At 37.2% G+C, this 25449-nt stretch overlaps 3 protein-coding genes and 1 pseudogene across 5 annotated transcripts; 3 read left to right on the top strand and 1 right to left on the bottom strand.

The window, feature by feature from the left end:
- The first annotated feature begins 568 nt into the window (after positions 1-568).
- On the top strand, positions 569-3354 carry LOC114714037 (glycine-rich cell wall structural protein 1.0-like; annotated as a pseudogene).
- A 3539-nt stretch (positions 3355-6893) lies between these two features.
- On the top strand, positions 6894-10710 carry LOC114714097 (probable ADP-ribosylation factor GTPase-activating protein AGD8). The gene is made up of 7 exons (XM_028898786.1): positions 6894-7131; positions 7338-7456; positions 8544-8973; positions 9104-9364; positions 9526-9651; positions 10083-10184; positions 10299-10710. The coding sequence occupies exons 1-7, from the start codon at positions 7063-7065 to the stop codon at positions 10404-10406; spliced, it is 1215 nt and encodes a 404-aa protein (XP_028754619.1). The 5' UTR covers positions 6894-7062; the 3' UTR covers positions 10407-10710.
- Positions 10711-11341: 631 nt separating this feature from the next.
- LOC114714106 (pre-rRNA-processing protein TSR1 homolog) lies at positions 11342-18509 on the bottom strand. 3 transcript variants are annotated; one of them, XM_028898799.1, is made up of 22 exons: positions 18391-18509; positions 17761-17872; positions 17361-17437; positions 17182-17259; positions 16910-17041; positions 16578-16628; positions 16346-16486; positions 16091-16213; positions 15885-15962; positions 15693-15785; positions 15490-15612; positions 15224-15307; positions 14323-14415; positions 13979-14176; positions 13603-13678; positions 13334-13437; positions 12962-13221; positions 12758-12844; positions 12444-12674; positions 12164-12242; positions 11934-11997; positions 11342-11799 (listed from the first exon to the last, which is right to left on the bottom strand). In XM_028898799.1, the coding sequence occupies exons 2-22, from the start codon at positions 17849-17851 to the stop codon at positions 11681-11683; spliced, it is 2382 nt and encodes a 793-aa protein (XP_028754632.1). In that variant the 5' UTR covers positions 17852-17872; positions 18391-18509; the 3' UTR covers positions 11342-11680. The 3 variants fall into 3 exon arrangements, with proteins under 3 accessions (XP_028754632.1, XP_028754630.1, XP_028754631.1); XM_028898797.1 differs by having other exon boundaries at positions 17761-17881; positions 18391-18503; XM_028898798.1 differs by lacking the exon at positions 18391-18509 and adding an exon at positions 18138-18159 and having other exon boundaries at positions 17761-17881.
- Positions 18510-20397: 1888 nt separating this feature from the next.
- Positions 20398-22708, top strand: LOC114714094 (probable aldo-keto reductase 1). Its single transcript, XM_028898783.1, has 7 exons — positions 20398-20475; positions 20554-20721; positions 20839-21048; positions 21255-21427; positions 21621-21717; positions 21863-22016; positions 22288-22708. The coding sequence occupies exons 1-7, from the start codon at positions 20425-20427 to the stop codon at positions 22479-22481; spliced, it is 1047 nt and encodes a 348-aa protein (XP_028754616.1). The 5' UTR covers positions 20398-20424; the 3' UTR covers positions 22482-22708.
- Positions 22709-25449: the final 2741 nt, after the last annotated feature.

Genomic DNA, 25449 nt, shown 5'->3' with positions numbered 1-25449 from the left:
CCGGCTGTACACTATATTAGCTAAATCCTATCAACCTCTTTTGTTTGTGATGTTGTATAATATTACACTCTTTGGTTTCAAACAACCGACCTCTAATGATGGCTCATTCACTCCATATATGTAATTATGCTCATTCCCAAACTTCAATAGCCAGTCAAGAAATTTGTACGCATGCAGTGTTCTGAAAAGAAAAGGCTCGAGAGATATATACGTATCATAGCCAAGTGGTCCAATTTGGACATGGAGCCTAAATCAAGAGGGGCTCATAATTTGGTGGTGCAATTCGGAACTTCTCTGCTAGCTAATTAACTCTTACAAAAGTGGCAAGTGGCGCCAAGTGTGAACCATTTGCCAATCAAATAAACAAATGGGCGACAGCCAAAGCTCACTACTCCTCCCCCCAAACACTAATATATAAGTTTCTATGGGGGGAAAAAAAAATTCTTTAGTGTCATTGAGAATGTTCTTTTTTGTAGGTCCTATATGAGCTTGTGCTGTCACTTTTTTGCACGATACACGCTTTAGGACCCTTCATCCCCACTCCCATTCCCTATACACACACAACCTCTTTTGCTAAAACCATATAGTTGTGGGAATTCAGCATTTTCCCATGGCAACTTCTAAGCTTATCAGTATTGCTTTCTTTCTGTTATTGGGTGTGACTATTTGCGTTGCTGCGAGATCTCTCCTTGGTCTTGAGGGGGATCTCAACTTCGGTGCAGATGTTGTGCATCATGGTGGTGTGGTGGTCAGGGGTTATGGGGGCAGTGGAGGTGGAGGAGATGGAGGCGTAGGAGAGCATGGTGCGGGTGGCTATGGAGGAGGTGAAGGTGGTGGGGCGGGATATGGTCCTGGAGGAGGAGGAGGTGGGGGCGGTGGAAGTGGAGGAGGAGGAGGTGGCGGTGCTGGAGCTGGTGGATATGGTGGGGGTGCTGGTAAAGGTGGCGGTGAGGGCTATGGTGGAGGAGGAGCCCAAGGAGGTGGGTATGGAGGAGGAGGCGGTGGTGGCAGTGGTGGAGGTGGTGGTTCTGCAGGTGGTGCCGGTGGAGGTTATGGAGGCGGGAAAGGAGGTGGAGCTGGTGGCGGATATGGAGGAGAAAATGGAAGAGGATATGGAGGTGGGGGAGGAAATGGAGGTGGCGGAGGAGGTGGTGCAGCTGGTGGAGGACATGGGGGCGGGTATGGCAGTGGAGGAGGAGCCGGTGGAGGAGCTGCTGGTGGCGGCGGCGGCGGGGGGGGTATGGCGGTGGAGGTGCTCATGGAGGTGGATATGGCGGGGGCGGTGAAAGTGGTGAAGGAGGTGGCCACGGTGGATATTACCCCTGATACTGGATGATAACAATCGGGTCCAGAAACAACAGCTCCTTTTGCTCGTACTACTAATATAACAAACTATATGCATAATAAGAAAGTAACGATTACTGAGTTACGTTCTATGCTTTATTTTCAAGTGTAATATGTGTGCCAGCAAGAGGCTGTCAAGATTAGTGCTACATATGCTCTCTCTATATACTCCTCCGGTCTTAAATGTAAGACCCTTATACACACTAGTATAAGGGTCTTACATTTAGGACCGGAGGAGTATATCCCTATAGTGATGACGATAACGTACATTACCAGTTTCAATAATTGTGCAATTAATGCGGAACTAAGATAACAGACAATCTTAATCAGTAGCTCGCAATGGCAATAATAGAGTCACTTTTGTGAACACATTCAACAAATGATATATGAATATTGTTGGCAATAGGATTAATGGACAAGAGGGGTTTGTTAATTGCATTTATATTTATAACTTACAATCAAACAAAATCATATATCACTAAAAATAAAATAAAGTGTTTTTTTGGGGCCACCTAATGGTCATTCAGATGATACGGGTTGGTTAAGGGACATATGTGTAGAAGCCCGTGATTTTAACCACTGAAGTTAAAAACAAATAAGCAATATCCCTATCAAACCAAAATCAAAGCAAAACATCATCAATGGGGATAATATAATGTTAATTAAAAAAACATTGCTTTTTTAAAAAAAAAAAAGAAAATGTGACAAAGATCTTCTTGTTAATTTAGTGATGAAAGTAGAACAAAAAATATTTTTAGAAAGAAAAAGTTGGTCCTGTAATGCATATATAAGCTGTAAATAATGGTTGAACGGTGAGAAGAGAGAGCACAATACCCTCTATGACGAGCCTGCTCCAAAGCAACAAAATGTTGAATCTCTAAGATATATATAAATTCAGGCCAAGGGAAAAAGAAAATCTACGAGATAATATAAATTTGGGACATCCGCCGAATAAATTCACAAATCATAGTACAGCAGCATGTTTTTGTCCGAGCTACAAAGACAAAGATACGAATTTCGTGTTTTCATTCTACAAAATAAAAGAAAGAATCATGGAAGACAATAACCAACATGCAATGATGCAACCGATGTGAAGTAGACACTAGTGAGTCGGTGGTGGGTTGGTAGAGATAAATAGGAAGGGAAGCCATGAAATTCAAGTTGCATGCCATGGTCATACTCGCTTCAGAATATGTATGTCTACGTAGGTACTGCCCAATAACCAAATCTTAAGCTATGAAAAATGCAAAGTGCACAAATGTGTGTGTAAAGGATGTTTCATTCGTATTAATTAATTATGATGGTTGATAATATTTGCCAATACAAAGAAGTTATACTTACCATATATGTCAAGTCATCAAATTGTGGTGTAATTAAAATGAACAATATATTATACTCTATATCATGTGGTCGGTAAGTGGAATAGATGTGAAAAATGGATAGCACATACATCAACTATTTTCTTTTTCGTTTACGGCTCACTATTAAATTCGATCTCTTTGGTCCCAAACAATTTGCCTTTCTTACGGATGATAGCTATGGGCCTCCGGTATTTCCCTACCAACTTTCACAACACACGGACAAGTGGTGGAGTGTGTGAACCAGATCTCGGATATGAGAATCATGAGAAATAAGAGCATCGGCAAATCAACTAAACAAATGGGAGGCAGTGGTGGAGGTAGTGGTGCTGCAGGCGGAGGTTATGGAGGGGGTAGAGGAGGTGGGTCTGGTAGCGGATATGGTGGAGAAAATAGAGGAGGATATGGAGGTGGGGGAGGAAGTGGGCGTGGAGGTGGGGGAGGAGGTTGTTCAGCTGGGGGAGCATATGAAGGTGGCTGTGGCAGTGGAGGAGCTGGCGGAGGATAAGGCAGAGGATCTTTTGGCGACGGTGGCGCTCCGGAGGAGGAGGTGGTGGTGGTGGAGGGTATGGCGGCAGCGGCTTATGGCGGTGGATATGGGGCTGGTGGAGAAAGAGGTGGAGGAGGCGGCCACGGTGGATATTATCCCTGAGATTACGTTACAGACACTATGTGTGTCCTAGATCGAGTGGCTCCTCTCCTAGTCTTACCAATAACCAGCCATATTAAGAAAGGTAACGTGTGTGTGAGAGAGAAATTAAATTAAATTTACAATAAGAGAATGCGTATAAAGTTGATGGTAGCCTGGTTATGAAGTATTTGGTGATGTACTCCTCCGGTCCTAATTATAAGACCCAATTGACTTATTTGAGGAGATTAAGGAAGTAAGTTAAGTTGGTTATTTATAATAAATAAGTGTTGTTATTCCTAAAATATCCTTGCTAATTAAGTATATTGGCTAAAACTATCATTATTAGAAGGATTATCTTGGAAAAAAATGCATAAATATAAGAGAGAAAATGGATTGGGTCTTATAATTAGGACCAAATAAAAAGTCAAATTGGGTCTTATAATAAGGACCGGAGGAGTACTATTACTCCTCCGGCTAAATATAAAATTCTTATATTAGTATATATAAGAGCCTTATATTTAGGACCGGAGGAGTATTATATATTGTTTTGTTATCGGTTATTCAGATACTGATGATTCCATATTACCTCTTTCAGGCCATCACAATTAGTCCGATCGAATCCTGCAGCGTGTGAACTCAACCAATTAAATTATAAACTCAATGCTTTACACTCTTCACTTATCTAACTCACTCCTCATCCAAACTATTTTATCATCCTTCACCAAATGACACCAACCTAAATAAACATAAGCTAAATGACGCAAGCAAATAAGCTCAATGAAAAATATAATTTTTAAAAATTTTAAATTAACCTGAACTTAAAATATGAAAATATATTATCTATTAATTTTACCTTGTTCTCATCAGAACGTTAATATTCCATAAAAAAATTGGATACACTTAAGAAATTATTGAAATTAAGTAACGAAGTTAAGAAAATATATAAAAACAAAATAACACCACAATTACTATTCGCCTTTATTGATATAACCCATTAGGCAACCTAACGTTAGAGCTTGAATCACAGAAATACAAGAACTAAGATTGATCATGAGTTAGAAGCTTAAATAAAAAAAAATGTTGTTTAAATCTCTAGTTACAAGTATGACATCAAAACGATTGGACAATTGGACTTTAACAGAAATGAGTAACTCTTAAAAGACACCTCTACTGAAGACTTCAAGCATGCCCTCTTCATCGGCCCTCCCCCCCCCCCTCGTGCCATGGGAGATTGGGGGGATTCTAATTCAATTAAGTGCGTGCCATGGTTATACAGTGCCCAAATAACCAAATCATAAGCCATAAAAATGCAAGGGGTGCACATAATTCGAAGCTCGTGATTCATATATAGTAAGATGTCTGATTTATAATACTCTCTTCCGTCTTAATTATAAGACTTTTTTCTAAGCATTTATATGCAGAAAAGGAGAGCCTCGCCTCATAGTCTCACATGCCTTTTAATGACTTCAATTATGGTATTTTCTCTTGTTTGTATTAATATTTATCTTCCAGCGCCACACGCTTTCTTCTCTGGCAATTTGGCCTTCCTTATGCCCACTTAGCTTATCGGGTTCTTCACACCATCTATAACAACGTTCATTCCCTGGTTTCAATAAGCAAATAAGCATGGTAGTGCACAAAATTTACAGTCTGTTATTATAAAGAGAAAAGCTTGTGAAGTCATGAATCGAAGGCAGCGTTGTCCAAATCAAGTGGTGTTATAATATTGAGCCTTTAACTGAGAGGGGAAATATGAACCAACTCCTTTCATGATCATTATGATAAATAAGATCAGATCAAACAAACTGACGGCCGAAAAAAAAAAAACAAATAAACAAATGGGCGACAGCAAAAGCTCATTAGGGTATGGCCCCCAAAGAAAAAGGCCCAATAGTGTCTAATTACATTAATGGTACGTGAATGCGTTTGTTTATATACTGAGCTGCATTGTGGAAAATCTTTTAATGTTTATTATCGGAATGGTACATAAATGTAAAAAAGTCTTGTTAGTATAATTGAAATTTTTCTTCACTACAGGTCCTATTGTACTGTCATTAGTTTGCACGGTGCACGCCTTAGGACCCTCCCATTGCCGATATACGCACCCATCACCTCTTGGCTGAAACCATGGTGGTGGGATTGCAACAATTTCCCGTGGCGACTTGTAAGTTTATTGTTGCTGCTGCAAGATCAATCCATGATCTCAAGGGGCATCTAAACTTTGATTCGGATATCGTGAACAATGGTGGCGTGGGAGGTTCTGGAGGAGGATACGGAGGTCCAGGTGGCTATATATGGAGGATATGGACCTAGTGATAGCGGTGTTAATCCTCGTGCATGTGGAGGTGGTGAAAGGGACGTAGTAAGATATAGAACTCCAAGCAAGTGGCTATTAGGGTGGCCTTGGAGTAGGTGGCGGTGGAGGAAGAGGTGGTGATGAAGGAAGAGCAAGCAGTGGTCATAACGGTGGAAGAGGAGGAGGTGGTATTTTACTGCAATATTACTATATTTCATACTGACCGTATATATTCTTCATCGGATCTACTTAGCTTGCAATTTGATCCCACCACATTTCCTTAATAATATTAATAACTGTCAAGGGCCTAAATTGCATTAACTAATATGCCAAACAATAGACTAGTCAACGTCACTCAAATAATTTGTATACAGTTCTTGTAAGGTAGCAAATAACCTAACTGATGCATGATCAATTCATCATTACGAGGTTTCACTGTGACTGCTTTTTCAACTTCTTTTCTACAACTACAACCAAAATAATTCATGTTTTAATTTTCTACAACATCTGTCACAACTATGCAATCCATAAATTAAAACAGGGAATCAAAACTTGGCATGCATCCTTAGGCAGAATAATTTTCAGTTGAACTCCGGCCGCAAGTATGACGTGGCGTTTTTTTTATTATATATATTCATAAATATAATGCGATTTTGAACTAGTTGTTTCCCTATGAGAATTGTTGCTAGTCAACTAATGTAAAGCTACTTTAGGCAGAATAATATGATTATAGTCTATTTTAGACGCAAAAAAATAGTGTCATGTTTATCAAATAAAAATTTATTTAATTTGAAGATATTAATATAATTTATCAAATTTACAATTTTCTCACAACGATATATTTTCTTGTGAGAAATAAAGTATAATTTTATTAAATTTAATTTAAAATATTTTTATGTATTAAAGAAGATTTAAAAAATTATTTGTTTATAAATTATGAAAAATGGGGTTTGTTACAGATATTTTATGTTGGATATTGATATATGATTAGGAAAAGTCTTTCTATTTAAGTTCATAAAAAGCTGAAAAACATCAAAAAGAAATTTAAGAATATATATAATTTTAAAATTTACGAATACCAAACAAAATTAAACAGAGATTCCCATAGTCTATGTGGTTACAGGGGCTGTGATTCTCTAATCTGAAGTCAACAGTTCCATAAAAAAGAATGGCAACAAATATTCTGGTCTCTGGAGTCAAGCCTGCCATGAGTCCACTAATCTCCGGGGCCCTTTCGTCATTTCAGTCATCATTCGTTTCTCCGATAAAGGATCTTTTTCAGAGAAATGATCAGAAAGAAACACACCGAGATCTTCGTTTCTCCGGTTTCACTTCCTCCTATTTCCTCCGTTTCTTGTATATATATCGTTGCTCAAGCGTCCCAGCACATCTGGTGATATCCTTCCCACTTTTGATTTCATTCCCCCTCCCTGATGGCGCCCGATAGCTTCACCGATAAGAACGTTGTCTTCAGAAAACTGAAGGCGAAGTCCGATAATAAGGTTCTTCTCTCTCTCTCTCTCTGTTTTTTTTTTTGGTGATAAGGTTCTTTTATGAAGCACATCTCTGGCTTCCTGCTTTCTGGCCTCTTAATTTTATATTTTCAACGTATTCTTTTCTGAAGTTTTGAACTCGGATTGTTTTTGACCATGCGAGATCGGATTCAGATCTGCGATACGAGTTTTAGTTTTGCTTGGTTGTGTTTCAGATGTGTTTCGATTGTAATGCGAAGAATCCAACTTGGGCGTCCATCACTTATGGGATTTTTCTCTGCATCGATTGCTCGGCTGTTCATCGCAGTCTTGGTGTCCACATAAGTTTTGTGAGGCAAGTTGATTTTGTTGCTTTCTTATAATTCTCTAGGAGGAAGAGGGGATGGTTTTTATTTACTTATTAAATACATTTTGGTGGGAGTTATTTTTTTCTTATAAGGGAGGAAGACGTCGAATTTATTGTGCCCAGAACGTAAATTTGGGATTCGATAGAACTGATTTGCTTCCTTAGCCGACTGTCTGTTGGGATTCGTATGTGGGGAAGTGTTAAGGAGTCAATGCCTTTTACGTTTTGATGATAAGAATGTGCCAATTAATTTAGGATAGCTCACTGAGTGGCTGAATCGTCTCAAATAATTTTTTGAAATTCGAATAGTAAATTGGGGATGCATTCAGAAGCTGGCTATGGATTTTTATAATGGGAAAACTGTTTTTGATCCATGAAGAAGAACTTGAAACTTGAATTTTGAGGTTGCAGTTAGGTAAATGGCGGAAGTGTGCAAAACAGGGGTTTTTCTTGCTAGTTGGGATAGCTATGAAGGGTTTTCCGGGGATAGCATGATAAATTTGTGTTGGTCACTGGCTCTAGGCTTTGACTGGCATATGTTGAATATTATCTCTTTCGATTTAATCTTCATAACAGGTGGCATTCATTAGATTAGTTGTGACAGCCATTATATCATATTGCCTTCACTTGCATAGGAAACTTGATCTGTGATATGAAGCCATTCTTTGTCGTGTTCTTCAGTCGTCCTATGTGAAAGGGATTTGTAGGGTCTTACAGCTTAACTATTTACTACTTTACTGAAAAAAAGGGAGCCAACCAGGAACGCTCCAGATCTTCTTGTTTACTATTACATTTATGGGTCAGAAAATAAGGTATATTGATAAGATGATGGTATTACTTTGGTAATGAGTAATTACTTACTTTTGGATGGCTACCGGCTAGATTGAAATGATATGCATTTATCACACTAGATGTATTTCCTCGTGATTCTGAGCGTTGGTAACTGCAAGTTTTCTTTACTTGCATATTCATGAGACTGTACTCCACAAACAAAATAAAAGAAAATGGAGGAAGAAGAATGATAGAAGAAGGAAGGATATTAGTCTCCCTATAATCATATGCCTTTTCTATGTAGATCTACGAATTTGGATTCATGGACCCCTGAGCAACTAAGAACGATGAGCTTTGGAGGAAATAATCGTGCACAGGTTTTCTTTAAGCAACATGGTTGGACAGACGGTGGTAAAATAGAGGCCAAGTATACATCTAGAGCTGCAGAGTTGTATAGACAGATTCTTTCGAAGGAAGTTGCTAAAAGTATGGCCGAGGAGGCTGATTTGCCAACATCACCTCTTGCTTCTCAGTCTGTACAAACTTCTAATGGACCTCCTGAGGTTAAAACCAAGGAAGAACCAAAAGAGAACATTGCGGGGAAGACAGAAATGCCTGAAAGCTCTGCATCACCAAGAGCTTCACATGCAATTGTTTCTTCTGCTGTAAAGAAGCCTATTGGTGCAAAAAAACCTGGGAAGAGTGGTCTTGGTGCCCGGAAGCTTTCTAAAAAGGTATGTAAACTTATGAGCATTTTTTGAACTTTGAAGAAGCACATTTAATCATCTCTTGGTTGATCATTATTTCATTCTGTGATATACTCTGAAGATATAATCTTTTAAAATACTACAATATATAATGCAGCCAAGCGAGTCTCTCTATGAGCAAAAGCCAGAAGAACCACCTGCTCCAGTTTCTTCCTCAGCAAATAGCAGTTTGCTTGCTGGGCCACCCCTGACATCTCGTTTTGAGTATGCTGATGATGTCGAGCCTTCTGAGTCAAACTCTGGAGGGTCTCATCTAATTAGTCATGTGGCTCCACCAAAGTCATCAAGTTTCTTTGCAGATTTTGGAATGGACAGTGGTTTTCCAAAGAAATATGGATCAAATTCCTCAAAAGTGCAAGTAAGCAATATGCACTTGCTTATTTTTCGATCAATATTAGTTTTTCTAAGTTTCATATGATACACAGATAACATCCTTTTTGGTGGATGGGGGGGTCTTTAGGTTGCATACCTTGAGACAAATGCTTAGTACTCCTGTTTTGTTTTTCTTTCTCTTGTCAGGTTGAAGAATCTGATGAAGCGAGAAGGAAGTTCTCAAATGCTAAATCTATTTCTTCAGCCCAATTCTACGGGGATCAGAACAGAGCCACAGATGTGGATGCTCAAGTTACTCTGTCTAAGTTTTCAGTATGTGTATCTATAATTAATAACTCGCTGTGCATTTTGTATTGTGTATATTAAACATCTTGGCCAATGTTGGGTGGTTTCTTTGATAACAATTTCAATCGGGATTTCTTAAAGTCACGTGAAATGATTTGGAAAGAAAAACCATTCTAGGAAATAATCTCATCTTCTAATGGGATCGCAGTTGTCTATTTTCTATAGTTGCGATAGTAGAAACCACTATATGATAGAATCATGTTGCCCTCTCATTCACTGAAGTTTATTATTTTTTCGGAAGTAACATTGAACCTAGCATGGTTTTGGCATTTCGATCCCCTCTTGAACCAAATTTAACATGGCGTGGAAGAATCTTGCAAATAATTATCCTCTTGTTAAAAGTGCTGTTGCTCGGCTATGCTGAATATTTGGCATTACTTATCCTCTTGTTATTCTAGGGTTCAGCTGCCATCTCCAGTGCTGATCTTTTTGGCCATTCGGATGACAAATCCTCCATTGATCTCACTGCTAACGACCTCTTAAATCGACTGTCCTTCCAGGTATAATTAACAGTTTGCTGCATTGAGGAACATCATTTGAACTTTATTTTAGGGGGATTTTTGGCGATTTTATCCCGCCCTCCATTGTACATCTATATTTGTCTTGTTTAACAGGCTCAGCAGGATATATCTAACATTAAAAATATTGCGGGGGAGACCGGAAAGAAGCTCAGCTCCCTGGCCTCCAATTTGTTAACGGACCTTCAGGACAGAATTCTTTAATTCTGTATGTTCTGTATTCAACCAGAGAGAATCTTTGGAGTTTGTAAACAATACCAGCCAGTTATGTTTGAATGTAACAAAAGAGTTCAATGCTTAATTGTACAATTTTCTGGGGAACAAAAGATGTAGCTTTGAGGCTTGTGGGCGGTCTGCTTTTTATATATGTAGCACAGGTATTTTTGAGGTTGCCAATATATTTAGGTTTTTTGTAAGGCAAATCTTACTTACGCCAGCTTGCAATGAGCTCATCGGTGTCATGTGTATTGAATAGAGAATGACTAATCTTTACATTTTTAACTTTTGATGTCCTGCGTGTGGGTAGATTTTCCTCTCTCTGTTCTTTGGGTAAATGTGGAGTTGGGGCAGGGAATCCAAATAAAACCTGATTCTCGGGTTCTCTTTTGATTTGATTTTCCAGTTCTCGCACTCTGTAGGCTCCGTTCGGTACAATTTAAGGGGTCCTTTTTCATCCCACGTGAAATATTTATTATCACTCAACTATTAACATTATTATTATTTTTGAGACATAAGTTTCGAAAAAGATATCTTGCGTTCGTTTTTTTGTTTGTTGGTTTTACCTTTTTTTCTCCCTATTTTGTTCCATTTTGCCAAGCAAGTCCTGTGAATTGAATAAACCACCTCCGTAACTGCTTTTGTTTCTTCGGCTTTGAGGTTCGGGTGGTGTGGTTGGGGCGAGGCAAACATTACGCTGACTTCGGATCCTTTAAAATATAAATTTTCTAAAATAATTTTATAATGAAAATTTATTTTAAAAAAATAAATACACCAATACATACACCACAACTCGAGGGTAAGCACCGATGGTATAAAATCATAGATGGAATCAAACCCATTAGGCGTCAAAGCCAACTACCAACTTTCTGAAAACTCACTATTCATTTAAATCCTCTAAGAAGTTAAGCACCATAAGAAAATAAGGTGAACTCAAGTTAATGGATTATACCTACTAATGTTAACCCAATATGAATTCTCAGCCAAGATAGGATTTAGAATTCATTTACACCAAAAAATGCCCGACTAAAACAAAAATTAACATGGATTTCTAACCCAAATAGGATTAGTAATCCATTTACAATAAGAAAGCCTTTTATATAAAAAACAAAATTCAATACATCAGCTCAAATAAAAAATGATATTCAGCTCATTTACTAATGCATGCATTGCTTCCTTGATTCTTCTATCAATGACTCGTATTGTTGGTGAAAATGCAAATGATCCTTGAAAACTGGACCATGATTTGCATCACCAACCTTTCAAATGTCAGTGAGTGGAAAAAGATGGCTTGGCCACTTGGGGTAGGCGCGTTTATATAAGTTGATACATACAGTATCATTTTGTTGCAGGACTCCATTGAAAAGGCACTTCATTGTCCCTGAATCAAAAACAGCAAGAAAATTGATGAAGCGGGTACAAGCCTAAAACGTATTAAATGCACAACGTAAAAAACTCTCCGCCCTAAAAAAGAGAGAGAAGAAAACGCTAAGATCTCTAATGTATGCAACGTACCATGTGTACCCACAGGTTCTTTAATCCGCCCACGAAGACCGCATTTGGTATAGAGTTCCACAGGCTGCAATCACCATCCATATTAGGTCATGTTAAAGTGAGAAGGCAAAATCTATTTTCTTGGGGTGTTAAGTGATAGATATATACATATAGAGAGGGAGAGGGACAGACAGACAGAGACTCTTATCTGCACTAGAATTCAGGCAAAAGCCGGGTATACATTTTCTTACCTTAAACCATCTGACGTCCTCTGGATTATAGAACATGTGTTTCACAGAAGCTTTACGTTTTGACACTCTTTGGGGGTAACTACGCCACAAAAAAGTAACACACTTCAAATATCATTAAACATTGGCTGATCATTTCACAAACTTCCTTTTTTTTTTTTTTTTTCTTTTTTTTTGACCAGTATCATTCCACAAACTATACAACAGACAATATAACCATCATTATCACTTTTTCTTCATGGTATCAATCAGATTATCATAAAAGAATATAGAGAGAACATACCCTGTCAAAATAACCCTTTTGAGAATTATCCTATCTGGATCAATAGTTTTCAGTGAACCAACAGCAGCCACTGAAAGCTTGGCACCTTCATCAGCTTTCTTCAGGACTATCACAGGAAGAGGAGGAAATGAAATTGGAGCATAAATTGAAGCAACAGAAAAACGGCCTGGATGAAGAAACCGCTCCATCTTGTTCTTGTCTGTATTTATGAACTCAGAAGAGAAAACTGGCCTGCACAGAAATTATCAATTACCTCAATATCATTTCCTTAGAGAAAATTTAAATGCCATGATCTATGAAATGAAATACAATACCGGCCAATAAATTGGCGAAATCCAACATGAAATATTAACTCTTCCTTGGATTTGATGGGCGCATCATATGTATCATGCTTCTTCACACTAGAAAGAATACAAGTATTAGTTCCGCTGAAAATAAAGAATATAAACCTATAACATAAATATTCAACAGTGAAATAAAAAAGAATATTAAGGGGGAAAAAAACACAACAACAATACCTGAAATGAAGAAGAGATAATTTTGACTCATGCTGCAACAAGCCGCATGCTGTGATAGGGACCGATTGTGCTAGTGCACAAAGCTCGGAAGCAGCACCACAGGGTACTTCCATGATGTGCAATCTAGCATATGAACCTACTGGGACAAAATTTTCTCCGTTTTGTTGCTCCATTTCCGAAGCCTTGGCAAGGACATGTTTTTGAGTCTTTTTCAAGTTGTCAAATGCAAAAATTCTGCCATACTCTTGAGGCAGAGATTCCTAGTATAGTCAAAGAAAACATCAGTTTTTAGGCTTTCAAAGGCTAGATAGCTGACTATAAATAATCTAAAAGCAATATAATATATAGATATATATACACACACACACATACTTTAGGATCCCATGAAGAAGTCCTAAAGGATTTGAGTCCTCTATACTTAGCAAAACGCTTCCTAGCAGGAACCTCCAATGGTGTATCCACTTCATCAGGAAATTCTGTAACAAGACACACTCAATAAGAACCAGATCATCACATCTAAAACAAAAAAGAGAGAACAAAATGAAAAACCAAACATTGGTTTACATAAATGCATCTATTTCTTTCAAGTGGCCACTGTGACTAATAATATCAAAGACAAAGGAAGGAAAAAAACAAATCACCCTCATCAGCAGCATGTGCTTCTTTAATTTCCTTAAGTTCATCTTTTATCTTCTCTCTAGTCATGCTATCTTCGTCCTGCAATATAACAAAAATAAGTTATTCTTTGCTGATCAACAATAGATATGTCACTAAAAAATTGTCACTTGACAGGTTTAAAAAAGTTAATGACACTGCCAGGGGTTAGGACTACCATACTAAAGCTCAACAAATTGAAAAATGCATAAAACACAATTATACAAACACAAATTAAAAATTCAATTAAATAAATAATGCATGTAGGTTACATGTGCAAGAATAACTGATGCAACAGCAATTTCAAAAAGGCTTAGGCTCCTCTGACACACTCAATATAGGCGTAGCTAACTAAAAGCTCACCATCATCACTGAATCACTATCCAACTCTTCCTCAGAATCTCCGAACTTGAGGGAAGCTTCATCTCCATCAAAGTCCAAGTACTTGTTTCTCTCCTGACCAGGAAAATCATTTTCCCCTTCATCCAACACCATGCCATCTATATCCTCATTGTCACTTTCTGATACCTCCTCATCAGTATCATTCACAATCCATGCAGCCTGAAAATTAAAATAAAAAATGCATTCTATAATTAAATAGAGGTGTTTGATAATCAGTAAATTACAAGGAAAAAAAGGCATCATGAAAGATACTAAAGAGAGGAACAAAAGACACTCAGAAATAAGAGAACTCATGAAGTCTAGACCTGATAATCTGAAGTGCCTCGAGGGAGAGTCCTCTTTCGTCTCTGTCTTTTATCTCTATCAGCTTCAGCCATTTCAGCCTCTGTTGGCCAGGTCTACTTATAAGGAAAAATGTCAGAAAGAGGCCACAGTCCAAAACACCAGGACAGCTTATAATTAAAAAATAAACCTGGGTTCATGGCCAAGAAGAGAAAACAACAAATAACTTATAGCCATTTTGGCTAGTTATCAAGGATGGCAGGGTTCTTTCTTCGTTTTCCCTTTTTTTCCTTTTTTTTTTTTTTGGGCCGGGGGGGGGGGGTGTTGTTTGCATCATTTGGCTTTCACCCGAATCTGAAGCTAAAAAAAAATCATCAATAGAGCATGTTTGTTAGCTGACCAAATGAATTCAGAAGATTTAGGAACAAGCGGGTTAAAGTCATAGGTTTGAAGGTAAATAACGAAAAGTCTAACAATTTTCCAGAATAATTTTAATTACACCGGTGGAAGTTGAGAAGAAATGAATTCTGGTTTATTAAAGCACTAAAACAATGTTACTCCAAAAAATTGGTGGCAGTAAACTACCAAAAAGGGTCCGCTTAATAAGGGCAGTGACAAAAATGCAAGGACCATGCCAGTGGCCTCTAGGACTAGTGGCATGAGTTTCACCCTTAAAGGTGAGAGGTTATGGGTGATCCAGTTAACTTAAACCCTCAAGCAACAACTTGCACCATGTACTCACAAAAAAAAAAAAAAAAACTACAACAACAACAACCACCACAACAAAAGCAAGGACTATAAAACAGCATATAAATTAAACAGGTAATGATTGGCAAACACAATAATAGTTACAAGTGACGCATGTAAGCAGAAATTAAAATGTTAAAAGAGACTTGAAATAAAGGAATTCGATTCATCATCCACCTGCTCTCCAGCAAGAGGGTCAGGAATATTCTCAACAAGTAAAGGCTCTTGTTTAAGGGGATCTGGAACCAGAGAACCAATGGCCTACAAAATCAAAGGGAAAAAAAGGAAAGAAATGAGCAAACAAATAAAATTCAAAGCATAGAAAGCTAATGGGAAAAAACATGAAAAACTTCAATATTTAAACAAGGCATGTTAAGAATGACCAAAACACAATTAATGCCATTATTTAAGCCCCATTGATTATATGTGAGAAGAGCCGATACCTCTGATTTATCCACTTCATCAGAATCCATTAGGTCCTGCTTTTTCCTTGAATTCAAAGGAAACGGATCCTTGAGAATTTCAATTTTACTCAACTGGAAATCTCCTGCACCTGAAACATGAACCTGAGCCGAAACATAAATAAGTCAAGACATCTGATAAATCAGTGAAATTAAAATAGCCAAATCATGGGTATGGTGATTACCAGTTGGTTCACTGAAAGGCTGTGACTTCGAAGATAACCAGTAAGAAGGAGAGTGCATTTCCCTGGATTTTCGTTATCAGATACCACATCTACCTGTAATTCAAGAAAAAAGATAAATAAAATCAACATAGAAGGCTGAAAATTGATAAATCCAATTATCATGTGGATTGAACTATGAAAATCAGTTCAAACCTTCTGCGCCATGAGGTAAGGCCGTTGAGTTCGCCAGTGAGGAACCTTAAGCCTCTGCTCTTTGAAGAGCCATAAGAACTGCAATATAACAATCAAATGGAAAGAAACATGCGGATTAGAACATCAAAATGGGCATATCACGTCATATGCTTAAAGTTGTGTTTAACATTGATATATTGCAGCCAAAACACTAGATGAAATATTACCTTGTGCAGTTCATCCTTTGTATCAGCTGGATAAAATTTACAGTCCTCTGGAAATTCTGAGGCAAGACTAGAAATACAACTCTTCTTTATCTCATGTCTATGCTTAATTTCACTGGGTAGATCCTAAAGGAATGTAAAGAAAATTTTCCACATCAATGTGTATATACAAAACCTGATTTAGTTCTCTGGGAAATGACAGTAAGATCATGTAAGTTGTTTTATAGAGCCTGGCAGATATCATCCACCCTAACTTACACGAATGAAGACAACAGTACTTGGCAAACCAAGAGACCTAAAGACAGAAAGGCATTGATCTCCAAATGAATCGATGTAGTAGGAATCACGTTCTGCATATAAAGAGTTTGTAGATGCCACAAAAGCCATCAGATCAGCAACCTATGAAATAAATAGTCAGAAAATACCCAATGCTTTGCACTTCAGGTGCCATCGAAACCATGAAACAAACAGAACAAGCAAAAATTAATACCTTGGCCATTTCAAGACACAATCGTAGATCACCATGAGGTGCTTTTAGTACCTAGAGTATAAAATATTTGGTCAACAAAAATATTCTCCATAATATATCTGAGAAAATGACTTCCATTCAAATCATAATAGACTACACTTGTTCACCACGCATAGGCTTATGTTTAAACGCATGCAAATGAATACCTTCAAAACCCTGTGATGTCCTAAGTAGATTACACGTTTACAACAAAGCAGACAAACTGAGCCTTTTCATATGCAAATATGCAGTAGAAATACAAAGAAATAGTACATGAAAAACCAGAGGTACAATAAGATGGCAATATGACATACAGTTACTCTAGTCCTATATTCAGAACTTGCAACTGTTCCTGATGCCACCGTAACTGCTTCTTCAGATAGTAGTGATAAAAGATCTTCAGCAATTGAATCTAAATCCACAGAAGAAGAAAGCCCAAACAGAACCTGTCATCCATAAAAGATAAGAACATTCTAGCAATGCACTCAGTACAGTTATGTGGAAATGAACCAAAACAATAAACCAAGTTAAGAATAATATCTGATGAATGTCAAATTCGTTCCAACAAAAATACAGGTTCACTCACTATTACTCTGGGAGGATTTCTTGATCCACCAAGTTCTCTTCTTTCTTTCATAAGGGCTGCCCTTTTCTGGTCACGTATCTGAATTTACAAACTATGTGAGGCAAATGTAACACAGAGGGGGGGGGGGGAATTAAAGTGATAGAATATGAGAGCAAGAAACAGATAGAGAGAAAGATTACCATTTTACTTCTCTGTAATCGAGCCGCTCGAGCTCCTTTGACATTACTGCACTCTGTTTTTGCTATCAAACTCTTCTCTAAAAAAAATCCAATTTCACAACAAAAAAATAAATATCTCAGTAAGTTACTACGTGATAGGATGAAGACGGAAGTACCACCATGATTTCACATCAGAAGTCAAAAACTCAGGTGCAGAGTCTAAAGTAAACTGAATTGGCATGAAAAATCAAAAGAAAATTCCTGAATTTGTGTAAAGATATCGGATCAACCACCCTTTCACAAAAGCTTCAACAAATGCCATTTAAAAAAAAAAAAAAACTGTTATACTCAAAAATAACATTTAATCAGAAAAACATGTGAAGTACAAACTCCAAAGGCAGAGAAAACACAGTATATAAACCTTTGACAGAGGTTCTATGTTGATGCCGAGAAGATTTAGAAGAGAAGCGGGACTTGTGACGCTTATTGATTTGATCTCGGGACCCTCCCATGCTGAACACAGTTGTGAGATCCTTGTTACCCTGTTCGGAACCAAATTCATGAGAAAATCGGCTAAATTTTTATTAATAAAATGAATTTGAACCTATTTGTCAAGTTCTCCTGTTTGAACTTTGAAAAGGAAGTCCCAACAACATCCATGGAATTCAATTAAATAGCATTGTTTGGATGGCATTGTAAACCCACAAAATTCAATTTACTTCAAAATCTGTAATATTATGTTTCCAATGAGCAGAAAAACTCTGCGATGAAAACATATGCATGTTGAAAGGCACGTACAGTAAAAGAGCCGCAAACTGCTGGTCAGGCATATAAACAATGAAAAGCCCGTATGAAAAGGTTTTAGTGACCACAACCGTCACACTGTAACTTTGGAAAATCAAAGAGAACAATCAAAGACGTTGGGATTCAAGATGGCACGCCAAACCAGTAGATACTCTAAGAGCAGGAAAAGGAGTTCGAGAATGCTGCTGTGCGATAAAGCTCATAAATAAAAGCATAGCAATAACTAACGATGGAAGAGGAAGGCAACCTTTCTTCGTTAGGGAGGAGAAAATAATGGCTGACGGCAGCGAGAGATGGTCGCAGCGGGCGACAACGCAAAGAAGAGGCGCGATGAAAAGAAGCAAAGACAAGGGTTTTTCGTTGGCGCGAGCACCAGGAATGACCGAAGGTGGGTTTATTTGCTTTTTTTTTTTTTTTTTTTTGTTGGCCATCACATGTATAATATATAATTACTGTACTTATTTTTTAAAAAAATCAAAAAACTTTAAAAGTAAAAAAAATTGCAAATAGAGACTATTATCACTGACAATAATTAATAAGTAAATGACAAATCTTGTGAATAGGTGTTTGCATGCAATTTTTTAATTTTTAAAATCTTTTGTGCGATTTTCTTTATTTTGTGTACGCATAATAACTGTAATTATATTGTATTATAACATAATAATAATTCTAATCAATTATCAGATATATACACACAGTCTCGTTTTGGCAAATGTATACAAATAGTCAATACTCTTGAGTCTAAATCAAAATTATTTACCGATACCGTTATCAACTGAGCATTGATAGTTGTTCGTTTTTTTCCTACTTTTAAGATTTTCTTTTCCCAAACTAGAATCGGTATCTTTCAAACATAAGATTTTTTTCAAACATAAGATTTGTGCATTGATCCTTGCGCATGACTTATAATTACAACACGTCGTCGCATGCTAACAAGCATTAAAATCTAACCCTTTTTTTGGTGTACAAATCTATTCCAATTTTATCTCATCTTAGGATGCAAGGAGGTTATAAGATATAAGACTATGCAGTGTATATTATTAAACCAGATAAAGAATCTCATGATCTATCTTGTTATTAACTTTTATACGAGTATATACATATATACAAGATGCAAGGAGCTTTATATTTTCGAAATCTAATTTCACGGAATAATATATTTGAAATTTTTTCAATAAAGGCCAAAACTGAAAAGATGATTGGCCAAGATAAAGATTAAAAGATAAAGAGTTGAACTAACTGAGCGTTAACTTGAAAAAAAAAAAACAGAAGAAAACAAAAAAAACAAAAGCGAAGTCGCATCTAATCACATCATATTCGGCGGAGTAAAAAATGAATAAACAAGAACAAATTGTTCTCATCCTTTGGTGTCTTTTTTCACTGGGTTTTCATGCCTTTCATAATTTGATGGACTAATTATATAATTTCTTATCCAATATAAGGGCCTATTTAGCATGGTAGGAGACTTTTAAAATGATTGAAATTGAAATTATATCCGAAACAACTGTAAAATTAAATAAAATTGGAAAAACAGATTAAAAAATGTTTTAAAAATATGTTTGATATATGGTAAATATGCATGTAGCACCACAATCTTTTTTCTCAGGTGCATCTAGCACTCTGATCTTTTTTATGATACACCTAGCATTCTGATTTTTTTTTTTAGTCCATCTCACCTCGACATTATTTTTTAAGTACATCTAACACCTAATTTTTAGAATGTTGAATGTACTAAAAATAAGATTAAAGTGTTGAATGCATAAAAAAAATCAAAATACTAGATGCATTATAAAAAAGATCGGAATGCTGAATATACTTAAAAAGATCTGACTGTACCCTTTGATATAAACTAAAAAGCAAAAATGCTTGCCTCACATCCCTCTTCCATTGCTGAAATTTGTGCGAGGATCATGAGGGGGCCGGCTTGGTGAGTTCAATGGAGAAAACCAAAATTTGTGTGATCACTAGGAAAAATGTCGCCGTTGGAAGGAAGCGACGATGAGGATTGGATCCTAATGCAGATTCAGGAATCCATCATTTCCCCACCCCGCACTCTGACTATTATATTCCACTCTCATCATTTCTTGACTGTCGTCCCCGCATTACCAGTCATCGCTGACCTCAGAAAACGTCGAAGCTAACATACTCAGTGACGATCACAAAATTCCATATCACTGACACCTGGAAACAGGATCTCTTCCTCATCTGCTATATATATTTGCATCGATCGGTGTTGTGATACTGAAACATATATTCTCACACGCATTCTTGAATCACTTAAATGGCCGCACCATCCATGCCTCGCGTTAAGCTTGGATCCCAAGGCTTTGAGGTATTTTCTTTGACCGTCTTGGTACCATACAATGTAATTTTATTTTCCATTCGCCTGGCTAATCTTTGCAATTGACAGGTTTCAAAGCTGGGTTTTGGCTGCATGGGACTAAGTGGCAGCTACAATGAACCTCTTCCTGATGCCGTTGGAATCTCTGTTATCAAGCATGCATTCGCTCAAGGAATCACATTCTTTGATACTGCCGATGTTTATGGAGCCAATGCTAATGAAATTCTCGTTGGCAAGGTGAGCAAACACGATGTCCTTCCAGATTTTAGGCTCTTCGATTTATTATGAAGAAGACTTTTGCGTCAAATGGGTTAGTTTCTTTCGAATGCGTAAAATTCTCGTTTTGTTGAGCAGGCCCTGAAGGAGCTGCCTAGAGAAAAGATACAACTAGCAACCAAGTTTGGCATTGAAGAAGCAAATTTCTCTAATTTCCAATTCCGGGTCAATGGCACGCCTGAATATGTGCGTTCATGCTGCGAAGCCAGCTTGAAACGCCTTGGTGTTGAGTACATTGATCTTTATTATCAACATAGGGTGGACACATCAGTTCCTATAGAAGATACGGTTAGTCGTTTCTGCCCCTTATGACTGTCTATTTCTATCATGGCATTGTGTTAAGCCTCAATGAAATTTACAAGTTTAAGGAGCTCTACTGAATGGGCTAGTCTTTTGAGATGGATTTTCTCTTTAGATTTGTAGTTGTAACGCCACGGAGAATTCTGACAGGCACATGACTAATATAATAATGTGTTTTTCATCTCATGTTATAGGTAGGTGAACTGAAGAAGTTAGTGGAAGAAGGAAAAGTCACGTATATTGGGTTATCAGAAGCGAGTCCAGATACAATTAGGAGGGCGCATGCTGTTCATCCCATCACAGCTCTGCAAATAGAGTGGTCCCTTTGGACTCGTGACAGTGAAGAGGAGATAATTCCGCTCTGTAGGTTAGTTCTACTCTGTGTCATGAATCTTTATTCGTAGTAGGTAATAATATGAACAGTATCTTCAATTACAAGCAGCTGCTTGAACATAGAGTTAAAAATTACAATTACTTTGTCACTGTTGGCTACATGTTTGTCTATTCAGTTAGTGTGGCTGATAATGTGAGTCCACTCTTGTGATGGACTTTTGCTGCAGAGAGCTTGGAATTGGAATCGTGCCATATAGCCCCATTGGCCGTGGCTTCTTTGGTGGCCGAGGAGTTTTGGAGACTCTGCCTCCGGCTAGCAGCCTGGTATACAATATAACTACTCTCTTGTTTTGTTTTTCAATCATCAGTTGAAAGTTAGTTTAGTCTGTTCTTCTTCGTTTAATTTGGCCTGGATTTCCTCACTTCAAGAACCAAGGCTTGTCTGATAGTTGTTTCTTGTACATATCAGAACTCACATCCGCGCTTCAAGGCAGAGAACTTGGAGAAGAACAAGAAGATATATGAAGGAATGGAAGGCTTAGCTAAGAAGCACCAATGCACTCCTGCTCAGTTGGCTTTGGCATGGGTACTCCATCAAGGCAGTGATGTTGTGCCTATCCCTGGTGAGTGCCTCCCAATACTCCTCCTTAAATCAGTATCCAAGGACAGAACTGGAATTAGATTCTTTTGGAATAAGCCATTATTCTGCATAACTCTGTCTAAAGCTTCTCTGCAAACTCGGAACAGGAAAGAATCTATGTAGTTTTAAAATATTTCGTGGTGTTGAAGTTGTTTGTGCCAATCATTTGTACACATCGGAGTTATTATGTATCTTCTCGGTCGCAATCTTACATGTTTTTGTCATCTGATGTAACTTTCATGGATTTTTCGTAGGGACAACAAAGATTAAGAACCTAGATCAAAATGTGGGTGCCTTAGCAGTGAAACTTTCAGATGAGGACCTCAGAGAAATTTCGGAGATGGTTCCTATTGATGAAGTGGCAGGTGATCGTTACTTTGATAAGCTGGACAAACTGGGCTGGAGGGTCGCCAACACACCTCCCAAGAATTCTGGGGTCTCAACTTGAACCCCTTGGAAATTCTACAATTTGTGTCCTGAATGCAACCATGTCTTTAAATATGAACAAGTCATACCAAAATCTTATGCAAAACTTGCATGTATGGGAATGATTAAGATGAATAGTAGCCTTTTTGGCCAAAACAAAGAAGGAAAAATAATGGCCTCGTGCTTTGTAACATGCCCTAAAGCATATCAATCAATCAATTGTAATATGAATAAAAATTGGTTCTGGCTTCGTATCTTCGCATGATCTATATGACACGACTATCGTAAAAGGTTTGATCAGCAGAGGCTGCTCAGCAATGAGTAGAATTTGCAGAATAAAAACCTAGTCGACTGAAGTATCGAAAAGTAATCATTTTGATTTGCCGAAAATCAAGATGTTGAATAGCATCGGTTATATCTCTGTAATTATTATCAACAACTATTTTCTTTTCATTATTGCATTTTATATGGAGCAAAAAAGAAAATTTGGTTTGCATCTCTGTGTGTCTTGCCTTTCGATTACTGTCTCATGGTCACCGAAGGAGAGTTGAAAAAGCTAGCTAAGGTTAAAAGTCATGCTGGTGACTGACGGCGCTAACAACCAATACGGGTTTTGGTGGTTTATACTTGGTGTGCATATTAATATGTATATTTATACTTTATATATCGCTAAGAACTGGTATCTCCTGGTTAAAAAAAAAGTATTTTTCTATTAATGATAATCCTGTTTAATATAATTTCAGGCATTAAATGTAGGCACATCTTTTATGGGTGATCTGAACCTTTATTCGTTATGCTGTGAGATATTAGTCTTTTCTACTGGTTAATATATATTTTTGATGTAATATATATTGATGATATTTTACAAGTACGAAGCGCGAAGGTTCGGAGGAATTGTTGGAGAAAGACGATCCAGGCCTTATAAAAATTACATTCATGCAGCCCATAAATCTCAGACAAATACGGGCCCCAAATCAACTCCATCTTCATGGGCTTCTTAAATTTTAATCTCACGTTTTACAAAATAAAAATTCAATCCCAAATTACCAATAAGAGTTGGTCCAATTGGTAAGGAGTCAGCTCATAACCCATAAAGTTGTGAGTTCGAATCCCATTACCAATGTGAGGACCTTGTTGGTGGGCGATCTGTAAGTACCTCTGTAAATGCTCTTTGAGCCTGTAGGCATGCCCTGACCCTGGTGAGTCCCCGGGACCCAACTCACCTAAACTTTTTTGTATCAAAAAAAAAATTCAATCCCAAATTATAATTTTTAACGTTGGCAAAAACAACTATTATCTCAGCTAATTTTCACAAACTAAAGTTGGGATAAAAATCAAGTTCAACATAAACTTGTTTTGATGGTATATTGAAAAATTAGTTTCAAAATTTTCAAATTCCAGGAAAAGTAGGAAGGCAGAACTGAAAGAGATCTTGCTTAAACTAACTTTGAAATGGCTTTTTGTAAAAAGTTAGCTGCTCTGAAAGTTCAAGCGTCCTTTTTATTTATATGGAACTAGCTTTTTCTAGTCCCAACTAACTTTTAAGGCTTCACAATGCTACCCCTAACATGCATTTGAGCGTTGATTTTATCCAAGTGGAAGAAAATATCCTTCTTCCATTAAAAACGCAAATATGTAATACTCGATTAATCTTATTTTTATTTGAATACACTACCTCCGGTCCCAATTATAAGAGCTAGTTGACTAATTTGAGGATATTAAAAACGCAAATATGTAACAAATAGGTGTTATATTTTCTAAAATATCCTTATTAATATATTGTATTAGCGATAACTACCATTGTTAGAATGATTATTTTGAAGAAAAAAAGGCATAAATATAAGAGACAAAGTAGATTGGGGTCTTATATTTAGGATCAAAATAAAAATCAAATAAAGTCTTATATTAAAGACCAGAGGTAGTAGCTTACTGTCATTCCTCTTTAGTTTTTTTTTTTAATTGAAGATTTCTCATTTATAATTTCTTTTATTTAGTTGCGCATTGTGCATTAAAATGAGACCGTCGTAATAAGACTCAAAGAATCAAGGAAGGAAAAAATAGGAGGGTGATGAAAGAATAGGACAAGCCAGTAATGGTAAAGAAGGCAGAGAGATATTTATCCTATGCTACATTATAAATGGCCAATGATGTCTTCACCAACAATCCCCACCAAATCTATTGCTTTCAACAAAATAAAGATGCGATCTTTGGCTACATATCGTTCCTTCAGCCTTATTCAGCCCAAACAATCCCCCCTCAATACGACACCACACGTCCTGTCGTCTCTCGTCAATTACAGTGCCCTCCCTTTCCCACGTTTTGATTATAGCCAGAATTATACTCCGGTTCTTATCACTTTTCCACGCCTTTTATTGCCCACCATGCACTATCCTAGCTTCCCTTGGTGCCATATCTTTTTTTTTCGTCCTCTCTTTCTTAAAATCTCCCACGTGTTATTCTAGGGAAGAAAACAGAAGAAGAACGCTCCAAACATTTACCATGTACAATATTTTTTTTAGTCTTAAATATAACACCTGTTTTGTAATGTAAATTATACTATAAAACAGATATTGTATTTAAGATTAAATAAGTGTTACGTATTCGTATATGAATAATTATACGGTAGTTTAATGAAGAGTAGGTGGTGGGAGAGACACAGGGTTGGATTTAATTTTAGGTGAGGGAGAAAGGACAATTTAAAAACGGACAAATTGGGATGGGGTCTCGCGGGGCAAATGATATAAACAGAAGTGCGTACGTATTAGCAGAGGTGTGAGATAAATGCAGATTCTTTCCTATCGTGAAAATTTCTATGTGATAAGAGTTGATGGTGACGGATCCGGGCGATTCACATCCGCGTAAATCTTCCTTTGTTTTGCATGATGATTTCTCGTGTACAACTAAGGAGGTGTTTGGATAGAAACCAAATCATGGTTTCAGAAGTGTTTTTACGGATTACAAAGTAAATATGTAAAGGAGGTTATCTCGTT

This window comes from Neltuma alba, unplaced genomic scaffold (genome assembly GCF_004799145.2).
Source record: "Neltuma alba isolate B1F8T4 unplaced genomic scaffold, ASM479914v2 tig00011485_pilon, whole genome shotgun sequence".
NCBI classification, from domain to species: domain Eukaryota; kingdom Viridiplantae; phylum Streptophyta; class Magnoliopsida; order Fabales; family Fabaceae; genus Neltuma; species Neltuma alba.
The sequence above is the reverse complement of the archived record's forward strand: the minus strand, read 5'-3'. Positions and strand labels throughout refer to the sequence as shown.

Excerpts from the sequence above, each read along its gene's own strand:
- LOC114714097 (XM_028898786.1), top strand. The coding sequence starts at position 7,063 with ATGGCGCCCGATAGCTTCACCGATAAGAACGTTGTCTTCAGAAAACTG. Across the intron at positions 7,457-8,543 it reads GTCCACATAAGTTTTGTGAG|ATCTACGAATTTGGATTCAT; the intron begins GCAAGTTGATTT and ends TTTTCTATGTAG. Across the intron at positions 9,365-9,525 it reads CAAATTCCTCAAAAGTGCAA|GTTGAAGAATCTGATGAAGC; the intron begins GTAAGCAATATG and ends TTCTCTTGTCAG.
- LOC114714106 (XM_028898799.1), bottom strand. The coding sequence starts at position 17,851 with ATGGGAGGGTCCCGAGATCAAATCAATAAGCGTCACAAGTCCCGCTTC. Across the intron at positions 16,629-16,909 it reads AATATAGGACTAGAGTAACT|GTACTAAAAGCACCTCATGG; the intron begins GTATGTCATATT and ends TTTATACTCTAG. Across the intron at positions 12,675-12,757 it reads TTTCGCCAATTTATTGGCCG|GCCAGTTTTCTCTTCTGAGT; the intron begins GTATTGTATTTC and ends ATTTCTGTGCAG.
- LOC114714094 (XM_028898783.1), top strand. The coding sequence starts at position 20,425 with ATGGCCGCACCATCCATGCCTCGCGTTAAGCTTGGATCCCAAGGCTTT. Across the intron at positions 20,722-20,838 it reads ATGAAATTCTCGTTGGCAAG|GCCCTGAAGGAGCTGCCTAG; the intron begins GTGAGCAAACAC and ends TTTGTTGAGCAG. Across the intron at positions 21,428-21,620 it reads GAGATAATTCCGCTCTGTAG|AGAGCTTGGAATTGGAATCG; the intron begins GTTAGTTCTACT and ends CTTTTGCTGCAG.